Source organism: Seriola aureovittata, chromosome 22, assembly GCF_021018895.1.
Source record: "Seriola aureovittata isolate HTS-2021-v1 ecotype China chromosome 22, ASM2101889v1, whole genome shotgun sequence".
NCBI classification, from domain to species: Eukaryota; Metazoa; Chordata; class Actinopteri; order Carangiformes; family Carangidae; genus Seriola; species Seriola aureovittata.
Genome location: NC_079385.1, coordinates 6,713,297 through 6,730,442, shown reverse-complemented (window position 1 = coordinate 6,730,442; position 17,146 = coordinate 6,713,297). Strand labels below are relative to the sequence as shown.

The window sequence follows — 17,146 nt, the reverse complement described above, 5'->3', positions numbered from 1 at the left end:
TTTTGCGCTCAAAGGTCAAGGTCACAGGTCAAAGGTCAAGATGACTGGGACCTCACAAAACACGTTTTTGGCCATAACTCATGAATTATTACGCTAATTATGACACAGTTTAACTCAAAAGGCTATAAGGATAAATGAAGTGACGACATTTTATATCCAAATGGTCAAAGGTCAACTTCACTGTGACATCATAATGTTCTGAAAAACACTTCTGGCCATTATTCAATGCTGTAACTCAGGAAGGGGAGACTGTGACCATATTTCCTGTAACTTGGCTGGTTGGTGGAATAAACCGCCAGGCAGTAATTCTAGTTATAAATGAACCAACATCTCTTTAACTGAGATATAAATAATACTGTATCATTTTTCCTGTCAGTTGCTGAAAATGTTTCCATACTTTGTGCTCATAAAAGCCTTGACATTTTCACCTGAATGCTCAATGTGTAATTCTGATATGTTTGACAAGCACCTGAAGGCAGCATAATGTAAAGGAGTGAGGCTGACATGAGGGAACACGGCACTGTCTGTCAGCTCCAAGTTTAAAAGGTCAGATCAACTTAATAAAGTCGGCAGGGGCAGAAAGATGAAGCCATGAAATCTGACAGACTTAGGACGCGTGTCCATATCGTGTTTTTCTTTGGCAAAAAAGTGTTAACAATATCTTGACAATATATCACCACCGTCGTTAGATGATCGACCAGCATTATCCCTGTGCTTTTTAGAACTGTTAGTTTGACATTGATTTTTAACCATGAGCACCAACCAGAGGACACTGGCCCTTATCAATCTGACAGCAGTAGAGCCAGAAGGATGTAGGTGTATTACACAATCCATCCGAGACAACAGTGTCATCGCCTCGTCCCTCACAACGTGCGCGGCGATAAAAGCATAACACTCACCAGCAGCATTCAGTGTCCGGCTGCTCTGCTCCCACTGATGAGCATCTGTGTCGCTGTTGTGATAGTTTCTGTCTGACAAATCCTACAGCTCGGAAAATAGAAGTTTCTCCTCCATTTTCTTGGTTACCAGGGTAACGAGTCCCACAACTCTCCCATCTGATTGGTTGAGGCTCTGTGCAACACTTTTTGTCTAGGCGGACGCCTACGCTCTCACTGAGAACGAAAAAAGTAGAAAGGAAAAAACACAATATGGTCACACACCTGTCTAATTCAGTTCAGAGTGGAGTCATTTATGGACTTTTTGTACGGGTGGCGCTGGACTACACAGATTTGCTGACAGGGTTTCCTTGCCGAATAGGATTGAAAATGTTACTGCTGATGGAGGCCCATCAATGAGCCTCATGTGTTGCTTATCAGGAGAGAAACATCATTTTCCAGTAATACAAATTACTTTTTCCTTCATGTGCTGTGTGACCTCATCTGTCAGGCAGAGGATGTTTAATTCTCTTTGAGTCTCCTGGCTCCGATTTTGGACATGATGAGTTGGTATTGGTTTGTGACTTAAATGTCAAATAAGGTCATGTTTGTTTAAACCAAGCTTAGCCACAAGTGAAGAACACACTGAAGATAAGAGCAGATATTTACTGCTGCCCTATGTGTGTGGGTTCTTGAAGATTTGTGTTGCGGCATCCGATTATTTATTTTTTTATTTTTTTAGAAAACCAGAAATTACACCAGTTGTTGTTTTGTTGCGTTTCAGAGCCCTTCATGAGGAATGGCCGCCCCCCCACCTCCCACAGCATGCACTCTTTCCTGCACCAGTACACCGGCTCCTTCAAGAAGCCCCCGCTCCGCCGGCCGCACAGCGTCATCGGCGGCACCCTGGGGTCCTTCATGGCAATGCCACGCAATGGCAGTCGTCTGGGTGAGATACATGCACATGTTCACACGCACAACACACACAAACGGAAGGAAGTGAGTAGAGGGGAGAGCAGATGGCATCTGGAAACAAACAGGAAACGTGTCACGGTCCTGAGATTTCCGCACCCCCCCTCCTTATAACGTGCTCTCGGTCAGAGTGACTGGGTGTCCCTCCCGCGAGGCAGCTTCTCTCCCTTCGCCCTCAGCAGAGCTGCTTTCACCCGAGAGGCAGCTGGATGGGGGATGCAGTCAAACATGACACAGTTTCCTCTGTGACGTGATTCATCACAGTCGATCCAGAGCAGTGAGTCTGATCTGCAGGGCTTGAATGCTGATGATTCAAAGCAGCAGCAGATTTCTAGCTGGGGGTCGGGACAGCCCATTGGGTGTGTGATGATTCATGGGAACAACATGTTGTGGGTATCAAGATCTACCAGCCTCCAGACTTTTTGAATATTTAGTCAAAAAAAGATATATTTTGGAGGATCTGTAGGTATAGAGTTACAGTTAAAGCTTTTCATCAGGTGCAGTTTAGCAACATTTTCTCACTTCGCTGGATCCTGTCTCGTTGTACGTTCTGCTTTGTGAAGATGGTGAACATGGTAAATATTATACCTGCTAAACATTAGCATTAGCATCATTATTAGATCTAGATGTTAGAGCCTCACGAAGCTGCTAGCATGGCTGTAGACTCTCTCACATTAACCGATAAATATAGGCATTTGTTCCAGGTTCATTAATAATACCACTGCCTGTATGATCACTCACACCTCACTGTACCAGACAGATGCTGCCTTAATGTTAAACAAACATAGTTAAACATTGTTCGACTGATATTTCTCCACATGGCCGTAAGCAATAACCGGCCGCTGTTTGAACAATCTGTTGTTAGACGTTTTGCCATGTAGAGTTCCTGTTAGCAACAAAAGCATGTTCATTATTCAGTAAATATCTGGACCCTGATTGGCTTGCCAAGCTATTTTGTAGATGGGTGATACACAAGAGGACCTGTTGAGCCTCGCACGGGACCCTGACCTAGATAGAGGGACATGAATCTAAAAACAGGACATTTAAGTAGGACATCGATGTAGCACATATTGCTGCAACACTGTTTTTGCTTATCAGCAAAGCTGCTAAAGACAGCAGAGAGAAGGAAGATAGGAAGTGATGAGTAGAGAAAGATTGTAAAGTCTCAGCAGGTACAAAAACTTACAAGTGGAGGGAGGATGTATGGAGACGATCAGGAAAGAAAGAATAAAATCCCTCAAGGGAGGAAGAGGAGAGGCGAGAGATGATGAGAGAGGTTTCAAATCAAAAGAAAAATAATGTAGAAGGAATATTAGAAATCAGCTTTTGGGGTTTTAAAGAGAAGGACATAGAAGTGAAGTGAAGAAAATATTGTCTTGGATGTGGATGAGGGAAGATATAAAATAGCAGATAGAGATAATGGAGAGGTATGTGAAAGGAAAAGGTTGTTGAACGGAAAAGAAAGTAGGACAGATGAGATCATCTGGAGGCTTTGGAGAAGTTAGGAAAGCGCAGGTAGTGGAGGAATGTGTTGAAGAGAGAGAGTCAGATGGGCCGCTGCCTACGAAAACCTCTGAAAAGAGAAAACGACCGGAGACAACAAGATGTAGAGTGAAAGAGGGGAAAGTGGGAAGTGAAAAAAAAAATGATGAGGTTTTTGAAGTGAGGCAAGAAACATGTAAATGAGAGACAGAGAAGTGACAGAAAAAGGGAAGAGAGCTCATTTGGAAGTGGAGCTGAGATGTAAAGTGGGGCAAGAAGTTTATGTTTGTAAGGTGCTTATAGAGAGACAGTAACTGGGTTAGGAGGAGGAAAGTGTGGCAGTTAAAGGGAAGAATTTTCTGGAAGAAGTCATAGTAAGGTTTTAATCTCCTGAGGACTCATGTTCACAGCAGTGGTAGAACAAACTCTAAATTTGTACATTGGAACAGGAAAGATGTTTTTTATTGAACATGCACATTATTGAACCGTTACACAGGGGACACTGTTAAATCTCACCCGTTGAGACTAGAGCAAGAAACAGATGTAGGAGGCTGAATTACCAGTTTAATAAGTAGTTGACTCCTGAGAATTACCTCTGTGTGTGAATTATGAAAAGTAAGTGCATATTTTACAGTGTTTATAGTGTTTGTGTATAATTATGTTACCAGGTTAGTCCATCATTTAGAAGCAGCTTGTTAAGTTCGTTTCAGGTGAATGTTACGTTCTGCCTGTTGGCACACCTGTTTAATTGCCATCTTCTGCAATTAATCCATACTGCCAAGAAGGTTAAACATAAATGTTATTGTGACAGTCGCACTTACTTCTCCATAGTTACTGCCTAAATTAGCTATTTGCTGCAATAATTGTTTCTGTAACATTATGTATGGAACAAAACAGTAAAAATACTTTGCTGTTACCGAGATGGGTCACCGAGCCACTTCAGTGTTGTTCATGGATTCAATGAGTTTTGGCCACACTGGTGACATGGCTTTATAGGTGGCATTGTCAGTCTGTTGGTCCAACATTGTGGTGAAGATTGAAATATTTCAACAATAATTGGATGGATTGCCATGATATGTAGTCCACACGTTCATGGTCCCCAGAGGATGAATCCAACTGGTTTTAATGATCCCCTGAATTATTCTCAAATGCAACCATGAGGTTAACATTTCTAGTTCAAATTAAAAGGTCTCCACATCGATCAGATGAGCTGCCATGGAATTTGGTCATCTGGTAAAAATTTTAAATGATCATTTATGAGCAAATACCTGCAAAAATAAAGAAACCATCATGAACATCAGCTATACTTTGTGTTTAGTCCTAATCGGCAAAAGTTAGCATTTAGCTCAAAGCACTGTTGTGCCTCAAAGAACTGGTCGCATCGCTTGTCTTGTTAATTGTCACCTTTCATTGTAACAGCTACACCTGACACAGTTAAAGCTACTACATGCAAGATGTGGAAATCAAGCTAGCAACTGGCATGAGACTTGAAGCACCTCTCCACATTAAGATATGATTTATTTCAACTGAAAAAATGAAGACACTGTAGCTTTAAATCAATTAAAATTGTATGCGAAACATAATACCTTATTATTAATGCAGATGGATGACAGTCGACTGTCACCAACAGATCCTCTGGATCACTTATCAGGTGCTCAGTGATGCAGTACTCGAGGACCAACAGAAGCATTAATGGTGTCATTTCAGGAATGGTAGTTGACAATCAGTTATGGTTACTAGGGAGGGGAATTATTAAGATTTTATTGATACCAATGCCATTATCGATTCAGCTTATCGATCCGTTTCTTTATCGATTCCTGTGGATTTTCTTTTTTTTTTTTTTTTGATCAAATTTTTATTTTATTTTCATTCAAACATAAAACAAATAATGATGTACAGTCTCCTGTGGATTTTCTGTGTGGGAAAAAAAGTAGGCCTATACAGGTTTTCAGTGTCAACAATGCATATTTTATTACGCTCTATCTCTGAACATTGAACAAGATAAATAACTCTGTAGTTGTTCAATCCCTCGAGGATTGGGTGCTGTCTAACTCTTTAGGTCTGCTTTGTATTAATATACAAAAAAAAAGACAGACACATCTCTAATGCATACCTTCATTGCTCTGCTGAGGCTGGGAAGCACTTGTTGACCGGCTGCGTAGAGCACCAAACACATGACACTAAGCATAAAGTCAAATAATGTCAATGGATCAAACCAGTTGAAACCGGCTCTCAACTGGAACCGGTTACGTGGTTGAGATAGTTTAGAGGGTTTATGTGTCTTTTAACTTAGGAATTTGTTTACCTGCAATTACACCTGTGTTTGTTGGTGTGTTTGGTGTGTGCATAGAAACGAGTATGTGCATCCACAAAACCGTGTTTGCACAGCTGATAGATGAAGCCTCCTGAAGAGGAACCAGGAGATGGATGAAAGTAGATGATTGTCTGGGAAAAAGTGAGAAAAGCAGATGAAGAAATGAGGAAGATGTTTGAGGTAGAGGAGTGACATGGAGCAGTGAGAGGACAGGAGCGAACAGAAGTCATCCATCTCCCTCTCCATATGGAAACCATGCAACAATTTCCTGTTCCTCCCTCTCTCCTTCTTTTTTTCTTCATTAATTCTTTGTACCACCCTCACATTCTCCTGTCGCATGCCTTTAACAAAAACCTCTCATGTTTTTGCCCTAACTCTGTAGAGTTGTGTGATCTGTAACACTTAAAAAACTGCTCTTCCACTGAACTAAAGTCAGATGGAGAAGCAGCAGAGAAACTTCACACCATCTGTGGAAAAGCATTGACATGCAAAGTGCAACAGGACAGACCAGCTCCAGAGGAAGACCCTGAAAAGATGTTAGTTTCTAAAAGTGGATCAGTATTTCCTATAATCTGGACAGACTCTGCCTTTTAAACAGATGGCCGCCGACACGTCCACATTCTGCAGCGGAGTGTGTGTTTGGGTTGTGGCTGCACCACAGACTAATGAAGCGGCACTTTATGAAGTGAATGGAGACAGTAAGAGAACAAAACTGCATCATTGTTTTCTAAAATCTAAACTAACAATAGTAAATAATAATCTTTGCTGTGATATTCAGAGGAATATCATGTCCTCCATCAGCACGGATTTCTCTGCTCTGTGCTTCCACATCTGATGACAGTCTGCATGGAGGCGCTGACACACTGATGACAGAGAACTGCTGAGCCATAGCTACTCATTAACTGTGTGTGTTTGTGTGTGTGTGTGTATTGGGAGGAGAAGGTGGGCATGTGGTTTGTACATCAGTGTGTTCTCTCCCGCTGTGCTGTGGCAGTAGTGGTAGTTTTACATTTTACAGCCCAGGAGGAAGTGGTGCAGGTTTGAGGGTTTAATCTTTGGCCTCGAAGGTTACAAGGGTCTGAGAGGAGAGAGAGAGAGAGAGAGAGAGAGAGCGAGAGAGAGAGAGAGAGAGAGAGGTCTATAGAAATAAAGGTGCAACTGTTTCAAAGTACCTTCACAGGTTGATGTGCAGATTGATTACCAACAGAAGAGAAGAGCTTTTGTTTCTATTCAGTCGTGAAATTTGACAAAATATTTCCAAAATATTCTATTTAAATTAGATCTGAACAATTAATTGAAATATTATTGAAATCACAATATGGCCAAGTGCAATATCCAAATCACAGGAGGCAATATCTGCCTAAATAATCGCAATAATTTTTGTTTTTTTTTGTATATCATTCAGACCTAATTTAAATACAACTACTAGTGCAAAACCATTACCAGTACATCCAACACCACTGCAGCTACTGATACTAAAACCAGTGATTCCCAAACAAAGAAGATGAACTGCGTCTCTCTTTTCGTGCCTGTTTCTCATTAACTTCTCATGGGCGAATAAAAATACAAGTTAAACCTCAACAAACCCTCGACTCCTTATTGCTCTCAGAAGAGTTCAGGTGAAACTAATACACTCAGCAGTTAATGTTATTAGTTATTTCTGGTCAAATGTTCACTGTGAAAAATGTTTAAGTTAAGTTTCACTTAGGTTTCTGACTTGCGACACACCAGTATTGACTCCTCACCCTCCCTGAGAGAAAATCAGCTCAGCTTAGACTTCAGATGTTAACCACATACATTGTTGATCAATTCCAGCTCTAAAACAGTCATTTTAGTCATTTATCAAACAAAATGTCAAACACTTTGGTCTCAGCTCCTCATTTGCTAAAATTTGCTGCTTTTTGTTTTTCTTTTGCTGCCAGTTGGACAGAGCAACCTTCATCTGGATATCACCTTAGGCTTTAAGACATTTTGATTTAGATATTTTTTTGCACAATTTTCTGACATTTTATAGACCAAGCAATTCATGGATTTAACTGAGAAATAATCAGATTAATCAATAATGAAAGTAATCAGTGGTTGCAGCCCTGATCAGTTCTACCATAAATGTAACATAACAGTATATAAACATGTAATAAATGGTTTATAAGACATTACAGTGTAGTTGTAAGCAGATATAAGTGTTAATAAACAGCCTGTATAAACAGAACATGAAGGACGACATAATAAAACATTGTTGTAATAATATAAAAAATGTTTCCATAGGAGAAGTAATAGTTGTTGATGATAACTGTTGTTCATTAATAGACACTTCTTACTGTTATATTATAGTGTGTTTTAAACCATTCATGAATTGTTTATATGATATTTATAAATGCTAAATGAGGGACATAAAGTGTGACAGTGATATAAATCATCTTATGATCTTCTTCCCTGTCAGACATTGTACATGAGAACCTGAAGATGGGGTCAGACGGGGAGAGCGACCAGGCGTCAGGAACATCATCAGACGAGGTTCAGTCTCCAACTGGCGTCTGTCTGAGGAACCGAGTCCACCGGCGGATCTCCATGGAGGTGAGACGCTCGCACGAACACATACTCACACATGCACACCGCTGCACAGCAATTGCAAAAATGGCTGACATAGCGAGTCTGCATTCCACCCTCCACCTCCTCAACCTCTTCTCCTCCTCGTCCTCATGGGAGAGCTAAGTCGAGAAGGGGGCTGGGGAGGGTCTCCTAATAGGTTCTCGATGTCTGAGCATCATGATACTTGATTCTTGCTCCCTGAGGACCACAGTGAGTCTGGTACAGATGTACAGTGTGATCGTCTGTGACCTTAGTGATTCCTTACATGTTCACTGTCTCAGCAAAGCATGCTGGGATACAAATCTCCTTTGTTCCTCTTCTAGGGACGTATGTAATAAAGTTTTTTTTTTTTTTTTAATTCATTTGCCATTTACACACCTACCCAACATCGGTGCGTCAGTGGTATTTTAATAAAATCCCAAATGAAACTGGAAATTCTCTTTTATTTTCCATGTTTCCTCTTTTGTAACTGAAAGAAAGACAGAAGCTTTTTAAATGTTTACTGAGTACAACATGATCAATTAGCTTTATGGCCCAAAGGTAAACTAGACACAGTCACTGACACAAGCTCTGCAAATAAAAAATGAACAGGATGAAATGGAAAAAGACAGCATGATTATCATGGGGTTGTTTTTTTCCAGCCACAATTTTTTAAGACATTTTTGCTCTGAGCCTCCATTAACTTCTCAGACTTGTGTTGTATTGTTTCACACTTATGATTATATAAGATGGAAAAGGTGGCTCTGCAAATAAAATTATACCAAATATTGACCTTTTATCAGCATTTCTCCATTAAATCCTATTCATCTTTATGAACGTGGAAACTGGGCGAGTTTTATTCTGAAAGGGTAGAGGCCTCCTGCCCTCTGCTGGCAGGGGGATGTACATGATAAAACCACCTTGCTTGAGTGATGCTGTATCACACACACACACACACACACACACACACACACCACACACACACACACACACACGCGCACGCACACACACACATACACACATACACACAGACCTATTTTTCACTTGTTTTTTTTCACCTCGTTTTGCTCGTGTTTATTTCATTTGTTGGAGCATGAAACAAAAGGAACTCAAGGATGTGGTGATTGGTTAACCTGGTACACACACACACACACACCACACACACACACACACACACACACACACACACACACACGTTCCCTTTGATACTGCTGGAGGTTTTAATGAAGCTGTGTTGTGTCAGAGGTTGAGGCCACAGTGCTCTCTTCCCTTACTGACTCATATTAACAGACGAGCGGCCTTTTCGTGGTTTTTCAGTCGGGAGCTTGCTCCACTCTCCAGCCGCATAATAGAATAATAATAATAATCATGTTATAATAAATTCAGGGTGATTAATACAGTGTATAGGAGCTTGGGATGTTCCAGGTCCATCAGGTTTGTTATTCAAGTCTCAGAGGGTTGATAACTTTCCATTGTCAAGTCCAAGAAATCCTTCAACCAGTTCTCAGTGTTATAATCATTCAGTTTACTTTGTTTCCATTCCATCAGTATTATACAGTATTATATCTGGTATGGTGCAAGTGCACCAGCAGTATGATACTGAACATTCAGTTTTCTTGTTTGATTATTATGTGAATAGAAATCTCTACATTTGGTTTTAAGAACCAAAAACTACCTCAATGTAATTTTACACCTCCTCTTTAGTAACTGGAGCTCTAGTAACAACAGGTCGCAGATTTCAGGTAAACACTCAGAGAAACCAAATCCTGCAAGGTTGGATGGTGGGTCCAGGTGGGCGGGGCTTGGGGCGTGGCTGAGAGCGGTGACTGCCTTGTTGTGACATCACAGAGTTCCAGAAGTCCTGACGGCTGGTTTTAAGGCTCAGTTTCTGAATACAGGATCTGTGCATTTCTCTGTGGACTGAGCACTTTGATACTTTCACAGTATTAATAAAGAACCTAGACCTGCTTTATAATCAAACAACACATGGACATCTACCTTTAAATATATAAAATAGAGAAAAGCAGCAGATCTTCATGTTTGAGAAGGTTTAGCCAGAGAATGTTTGTAATTTCTTTTTCCTAAGTGACCTGCAGATAAATTTTCTGTCATTCAATTAATTCATTCTTTCAGCTCTAAATGCTAGTGTTTACACATACAACAATATTTTAAACCTGAGTGAAAAGTGCTTCACAAACTGAAGAAACGATATAAGGAAGTTCGGTAAAAATAGATGAAATGCAGAGAGGACAGACAGAATCTGTTGGAATCTGAATTAACTGGGAGAAAAAGCAGCAGTCACATGATGTAAGTCTTCACACCCCTTATCCAGACAGTGATATATTTAACCCAATTCAGAGCTTTTATTTGAACTCTCAGTTGTCATAATGCCGGCAGAGGACAAAGAACTACAGTTCTGAAATGAAAGAGGATGAGTTGATGGTATTTGCTGATGTATGATAGCAGATGTGACATCTTCTCTCGCTGTATTTTTACTCCACTTGCTCTTGTTTTTTCCCAACATTATGTAAGTTCATCTCTATCAGACGTGGTCTCATTTTGATCCTAGAATAGATTCGATGAGATGTGGTGTACACACTCACATTAATAAACATACGCATGATTTGTTTTTATTCTTGCTTTCCGTTGGCAGGTGAGTTTTTATAATCACAGTCTGATGTGGGCTGATAAAGGTTTTTGCTGTTGAGCTGCCACCTTTTTATTTTAACCTTCAGAAGATGGTGATCGACCTGATCTCTGTGTTCTCTCTGTGGGAGCAGCAAGTCATCAGAGCGAGTTATTTAAGACACCGTGTATGTGTGTGTGTGGGTGGGTGGACTCGGTAGCCGACATTGTCTTATGCTGTAGCAAATAGACACGAGACACGTAGCAGTATATTTTCTCACGATATGCTGTGATGCAAGCAGATTGTAGAAAAGCAACAGTGTGGCTCACAACCATTAGATTATGTTGTTGACTGTCAGTCTGTATCAAAGTTTAATAAGTGTGACTGGCATGACTTTGCTGTAAAGAGTTTCATTTACGCAGAAAACTCCTGACCCAAACAAACTTCAGCTTCACTACAGGAATATCAGTTTGATGTCATATTAAAAACAACTCTCAATCCTACTGTTTTTGTTTTTGTGTGTGTGTGTGTGTGTGTGTGTGTGTGTGTGTGTGTGTGTGTGTGTGGTGTGTGTGTGTGTGTGTGTGTGTGTGTGTGTGTGTGTGTGTGTGTGTGCGGTGGTGTAGGACCTCAACAAGCGTCTGTCGCTGCCCGCTGACATCAGAATTCCTGACGGTTACCTGGAGAAGCTGCAGCTCAGCAGCCCGCCGTTCGACCAGCCGCTCAGCCGACGCTCCCGCCGAGCTTCGCTGGTCAGTGTGTTTGTGTATCTCTGTGTGTGCCACCTTTATTGCTTTGCAGTTCTCGCTGTACTGTTGCCATGGTAACTGGCCCAGTGTGAGTCTAGGGAGGTTTAATATGGAGTCACAAGCGCTCACCTCCCACCTTCAGCCCGTCAAATGAGATGACAACACTCGGCTGTGGTGTGATTCTGCAGCATCGTAGCAGACTGCCAGTGACAAGGATGGAGGGATGAAGTGGCCATTGATGATTTATTTAGCATTTCTCTCTCCAGCTCCAGATATATCCAGCAGCTACTATGGAGACTTCGGGGCCCCTCAGACAAAGTTCATAAGAACATGAGATTTTGAGACTTAGCGCGTCAAAAAATGGTTGAAAAATTTTGGTCTTAAAGGATTTTTTTTCACACCTATTACTGTTCTTTGTCTGTTTTGGGGGATAATCCTGCTCTAAGTTTTGCAACTACAGATCACGTAATGCTTTGGGTGATGTAAAGTGAGATGTTTCTATGGATTCAGTGAGTTACACTGTGGACTACAACTCAAGCCCTGTTCTTTTTTTTAGCCTGTATTTATTTACATTTTAGCAAATCAGCACCATGAAAAGCGTTTTTCCCTCCATGATTTCAGAGTAAATTTGTAAATGTTTATTCATAATGGACGTCAGAGATTATGAAATCCTCAGTCAGTGATTAGACATGTAATTTATCCTTAATCCTGACTTTTTTTCTGCCATTCCCTCAGTCGGAGATTGGTTTTGGGAAGTTGGAGACGTACATTAAGCTGGACAAGCTGGGAGAGGTGAGAAGGGCCTGAGATCCCACCTGATGCACCAATAACACAAAGTATGCATCATAACTCTCCTTCACTCAGTAATACTAAACTGGCATTATGTGTTACTCTTAGGGAACCTACGCCACAGTGTTCAAAGGACGCAGTAAACTCACAGAGAATCTGGTGGCGTTGAAGGAGATCAGGTTGGAGCACGAGGAGGGAGCGCCATGCACTGCCATCAGAGAAGGTAATCAGCTTTACACCTTCAATCAGTTGTTGGTTTTATTCAGTTTATTCTTAAAGCTTTTATTGCATTGATCTGGTCTTGACCCTCGTACTAGTTACTCCTTTATTGTTAATCCATCTGCCATGATTGTAAAGTAATTCCTGTTGTTTTATATGTGCTATTTAAAATAAAGCGACGTGGCTCGGGTTCATGTTACAGTAAAAAGTTTGTCATATTAGTGGCTGATTTTCTTATAGTGATGACAGATTGGAGGCTGAACTGTATCTCATCCCACTTTATGATTCACCGTTAAAAGAACCAGTTTGAGAACCTGTTTGTCTTTAAAAAGCATCATGTGTCTGTCTGTGTGTTTGCAGTGTCGTTACTGAAGGACCTCAAACACGCCAACATTGTGACGCTACACGACATCGTTCACACTGACAAGAGCCTCACGCTCGTCTTCGAGTACTTGGTGAGGCTCATGTTTTCCTGTGTTCTCAGTGCATGCTGGTCTTTGTTGAGAGCTTCAGACAAAATGCTTCTATATTTGATATAAAGGAATGAGCTGGAAGTGCATTAGTATCTAGCTGAGATTAGATATAAATTTAAGTACAATTGCAGTATTTCTGTTTTCTCAACTGTTTTTGCATTTGTTCGTTATACGACAAGATTTTTTCCACCACTTTTTCCAGCCCTCTCAGGTTAATATTGAGTTTCAAACAGAATAGAACAACAAGAGAGTGAATATCTTCATAACATATAGATGAACGCCTTCTGCCATCTTTTGATTGACACATTAACAAACCCGCCTTGCTCACCGCACAGAATCTAACATGAGTCAAATTAACCCCAGTAATAAACAACGGTAATCGGCCGAGGTTATAGTGATGATTCAAATTTAAACGATAATACTAACCGCCTGGCATTTCTACCGTGATATAGCATGAAACCGGTAACCGTTTCATCTCTAGCAGGAAGGCAATGAAGGAAAGGAGCAGAAACATTAACATAAAGTCCTGCTTTATGAGGAACAATCTGCTGCATCAATATACTGTGTAAAACAGACTGATGAGGTGAAGTGTGTGTGTGTGAGAAAAGAGAAGAAGTGTAAAACTTTAAAACACTGTAGAGATGTTGTTCGGGTGTCTTTGTATCCACCGTCTGTCTGACGCTGTCGTCTCCTCCTGTAGGATAAGGATCTGAAGCAGTACATGGACGACTGTGGAAACATAATGAGCATGCACAATGTGAAGGTGGGAACAATCATAGAGCTGTTACTGATTATTTCATTTCCCCTTTCTGTGGGAAAAACATCCTGTGTGCTTTCTCCTCCGTTTTCTGCATTTCTTCAGTTAGTCATTGTTATGAAATGAGACTCCATTTTGTTCTGGCAGGAGCAGATTTTCAACACACACTTTTACTAATTGATGGACTTTTGATGAAATGGTTCCAGGAACTTAACTCGGAGAGTAAAAGTTTCTATTAAACATTTCTGTTTGTGTTTCCATCTCATCTGAAAAACTGGGGAAATTAAACAAATTACACCACTGAAGGATTATAAAAAAAGAATGTTTGGGACATATTGATAACATCAGATGTTTTCCTCATGTCTTTCCAGATCTTCTTGTTCCAGATATTGCGAGGGTTGTCGTATTGTCATAAGAGGAAAGTTCTCCACAGGGACCTGAAGCCCCAGAACCTCCTAATCAATGAGAGAGGAGAACTCAAACTGGCTGATTTTGGTAAGAGTGGAGGAGCAGGAGCATTCCTGTTGTCCAAATGTTTTTGAAGGGATACTTGATAATTGTATGAAAATGCATTTGATTACTTCCCTTTGTAATACTTCTCTCCCATGTGAGAATCCTAATGTGTGTATATGTCTGCGGTGGGTCGGCAGGTCTGGCGAGGGCAAAGTCTGTCCCAACTAAAACCTACTCAAACGAGGTGGTGACTCTGTGGTACCGGCCCCCTGATGTTCTGCTGGGATCTTCTGAGTATTCAACACAGATCGACATGTGGTACGAGCCTCACAATTGGATTGAGATTCCAAAAACCATCTCAGTGTGGTTTTACATCTTCTGTCTCAGGCTTCTCTCTGGAGCTCTAGAAACAACATGTCAGCTTTGTTGTGACATCACAAAGATACAGAAGTCCTGACGGCTGGTTTTAAGGCTCAGTTTCTGAATACAGGCTGTGTGCATTTCTCTGTGGACTGAGCGCTTTGATACTTTCACAGTATTAATATAGAACCTACACCTGCTTTATAGTAAAAACAAAAAAAAGACATGGATATTTCACTTTATACAATATGAGAACATGACACACCAATGCCATTCGAGGCATTGTTAAAGGTGCCACTTGTATTTACAAACCAACATAGAGTTATCACCTGACTAAAACTTCCCTCAGCTCTATAGAGTGTTTCAGCATCTTTAAGCTCAATGTTTTGTTTTTACGGACGGCGGCTTTGCTGTTTTGATTGACTCTCACAGCCCCCATCAGCCCTGCGTCCAGTAGCAGCAGCTGAAAAACCCACAGAAACCCACTGTGTACCACCTGCCCAACACTTAGCAACCGACACACGAAGTTAGCAACTTGCTAGCTGCTGAACATAGTGGAACATTTATCCACTAAAATGGTATATTTCCCTCAGTAGTTGTTGGACACCAACACGGGAAAAAGGAGGGTAAACCGAATGCTATGTAATAAGTGTTTTGTTCACAGCTTGTTCCGCTTACCCGAAGTGGTCAAAACATAAATGAGTGCAGTTTTATTTAACACCACTTTAGTAAAAAAAATGATAATCTGATAATATTCTGACTGTGTGTCTGCAGGGGTGTGGGTTGCATATTCTATGAGATGGCTGCAGGTCGGCCGCTATTCCCTGGCTCCACTGTGGAGGACGAACTCCACCTCATCTTCAGGTTACTGGGTGAGTGACTCCTGCCAGACCATATCACCATGGCAACATAAGTGTTTCACCTCACAAAATTACCTATTTAGCTGAAGGTGGAAACATACTGTAAGTCTGGTTTGCATTGATTGTGTTGTGACTTCAGGCACACCCACAGAGGAGAAGTGGCCGGGAATCTCCTCCATCGAAGAGTTCAAATCCTACAATTTCCCCAAATATAAGCCACAGCCACTCATCAACCACGCTCCCAGGTATTGTGTTGTGTGAGTGCGTGTGTGTGTGTCTGTGTGTGTCTGTGTGTCTGTGGGCCTCACGCCCTTGTGTGTACATTTGTATTTGTTTTTTATGCACCCATGTATGCAGTAAGTGAGTGTGCGCACTACTGACAGGAAATCCCGTGGAACATTTCAGAGACGACTGTCCACTTCCTTCCTCCCATGAGCCTCTAGATTCCCATCAGCCTCTGCTACAGGCAGACAGTAACTGATTCTCTCCTCTTGTCTCCTGTAGGCTGGACAGTGAAGGCATCGAGCTGCTGCTGGCTTTTCTCAGAGTGAGTGTTTACTTCCTTTATATTACCCAGAATGCACTTCACTCCGAACAGATTTATCAAGCTGATTTCACACCTGATGTTTATTCTTTCAGTTTAAAGCACTGTTAAGTTTAATATAAATTAAATGAATATTAATAAATGGTTTATTATGGAAACCTCTTTTTTCTTCATAAGTAAAATTACTATTGATAATTTATATATATTCTGATTATTATAAACATTGTAGATGTTTTATTAGTGTTATGTGGTTTCATTTACAAATTCCAAACATACATGTAATAATCATAATTACAATAATTATTAGTGGTATTAATCATTAATCATTATGAGCTTTTATCAAGAATGGACTTTTTATTCAGTGAGTTTTGCTCATAGTTGTTATTTCTTTTATTTCAAGCTCTCTGCTTTTAATGAAACATGTGACTGTCTATTTCCCTGAAACATTTGTAATCAATTATCGACAAACAGCTGAGTTTTTTTTCTGTCATGATAAAACTGTGAGGAATAAAAAGCTTTAGCTGCTCAGATTTTATTTTGGAGAAGCTAGCGGCTTCAGTACCAGTTGTAGACAGCAGGAGGCACATCACTGTCACTGTTGTCTGAGCAGTTTCATGACCGGAGACACAACAACCCACCACAGCATTATCTGCTGAAATCACTGGGTGGTTGATATTTCCTGTTTCTGTCTCCACAGTATGAATCCAAGAAGAGGATTTCAGCCGATGAGGCCATGAAACATTCCTACTTCAGGCAGCTGGGCATGAGAGTCCACACACTGCCGGAGAGTAAGCACAGGCACAAGATGATAGCTGTCTGTCTGTCTGTCTGTCTGTCTGTCTTAGACTTTCTCACTGCCTTTTTCTACTTTCCTACTATTTGCTGTAGACTGTAACTCTCCTCTATGTTACAGGTGTCTCACTATTCACATTAAAAGAAGTGCAGCTGCAGAAAGACCCTGGCTACAGGAACTCCTCATACCCAGAGTCAGGTGGGTGACATTATAGGAGGTTTGAAGTGCGAAATCAATGGACCCCTAAGACGAAACAACACGAATAGCGTTGTTAATATGAAACAAGGCATTATGGGTATTGTATTTTTTTTC

The 17,146-nt window shown here is 40.9% G+C and overlaps 1 protein-coding gene across 1 annotated transcript in view; it reads left to right on the top strand.

The window, feature by feature from the left end:
* LOC130163182 (cyclin-dependent kinase 17) overlaps positions 1–17,146 on the top strand; it is a 39,410-nt gene that overhangs the window by 22,039 nt on the left and 225 nt on the right. The window contains exons 3-16 of the mRNA XM_056367108.1: positions 1,660–1,824; positions 8,084–8,217; positions 11,464–11,589; positions 12,322–12,378; positions 12,484–12,598; positions 12,955–13,049; positions 13,768–13,830; positions 14,196–14,319; positions 14,475–14,595; positions 15,412–15,509; positions 15,637–15,742; positions 16,002–16,044; positions 16,739–16,829; positions 16,955–17,032. Coding sequence (XP_056223083.1) covers positions 1,660–1,824; positions 8,084–8,217; positions 11,464–11,589; positions 12,322–12,378; positions 12,484–12,598; positions 12,955–13,049; positions 13,768–13,830; positions 14,196–14,319; positions 14,475–14,595; positions 15,412–15,509; positions 15,637–15,742; positions 16,002–16,044; positions 16,739–16,829; positions 16,955–17,032 — 1,416 coding nt within the window. The remainder of the gene's footprint in view (positions 1–1,659; positions 1,825–8,083; positions 8,218–11,463; positions 11,590–12,321; positions 12,379–12,483; positions 12,599–12,954; positions 13,050–13,767; positions 13,831–14,195; positions 14,320–14,474; positions 14,596–15,411; positions 15,510–15,636; positions 15,743–16,001; positions 16,045–16,738; positions 16,830–16,954; positions 17,033–17,146) is intronic.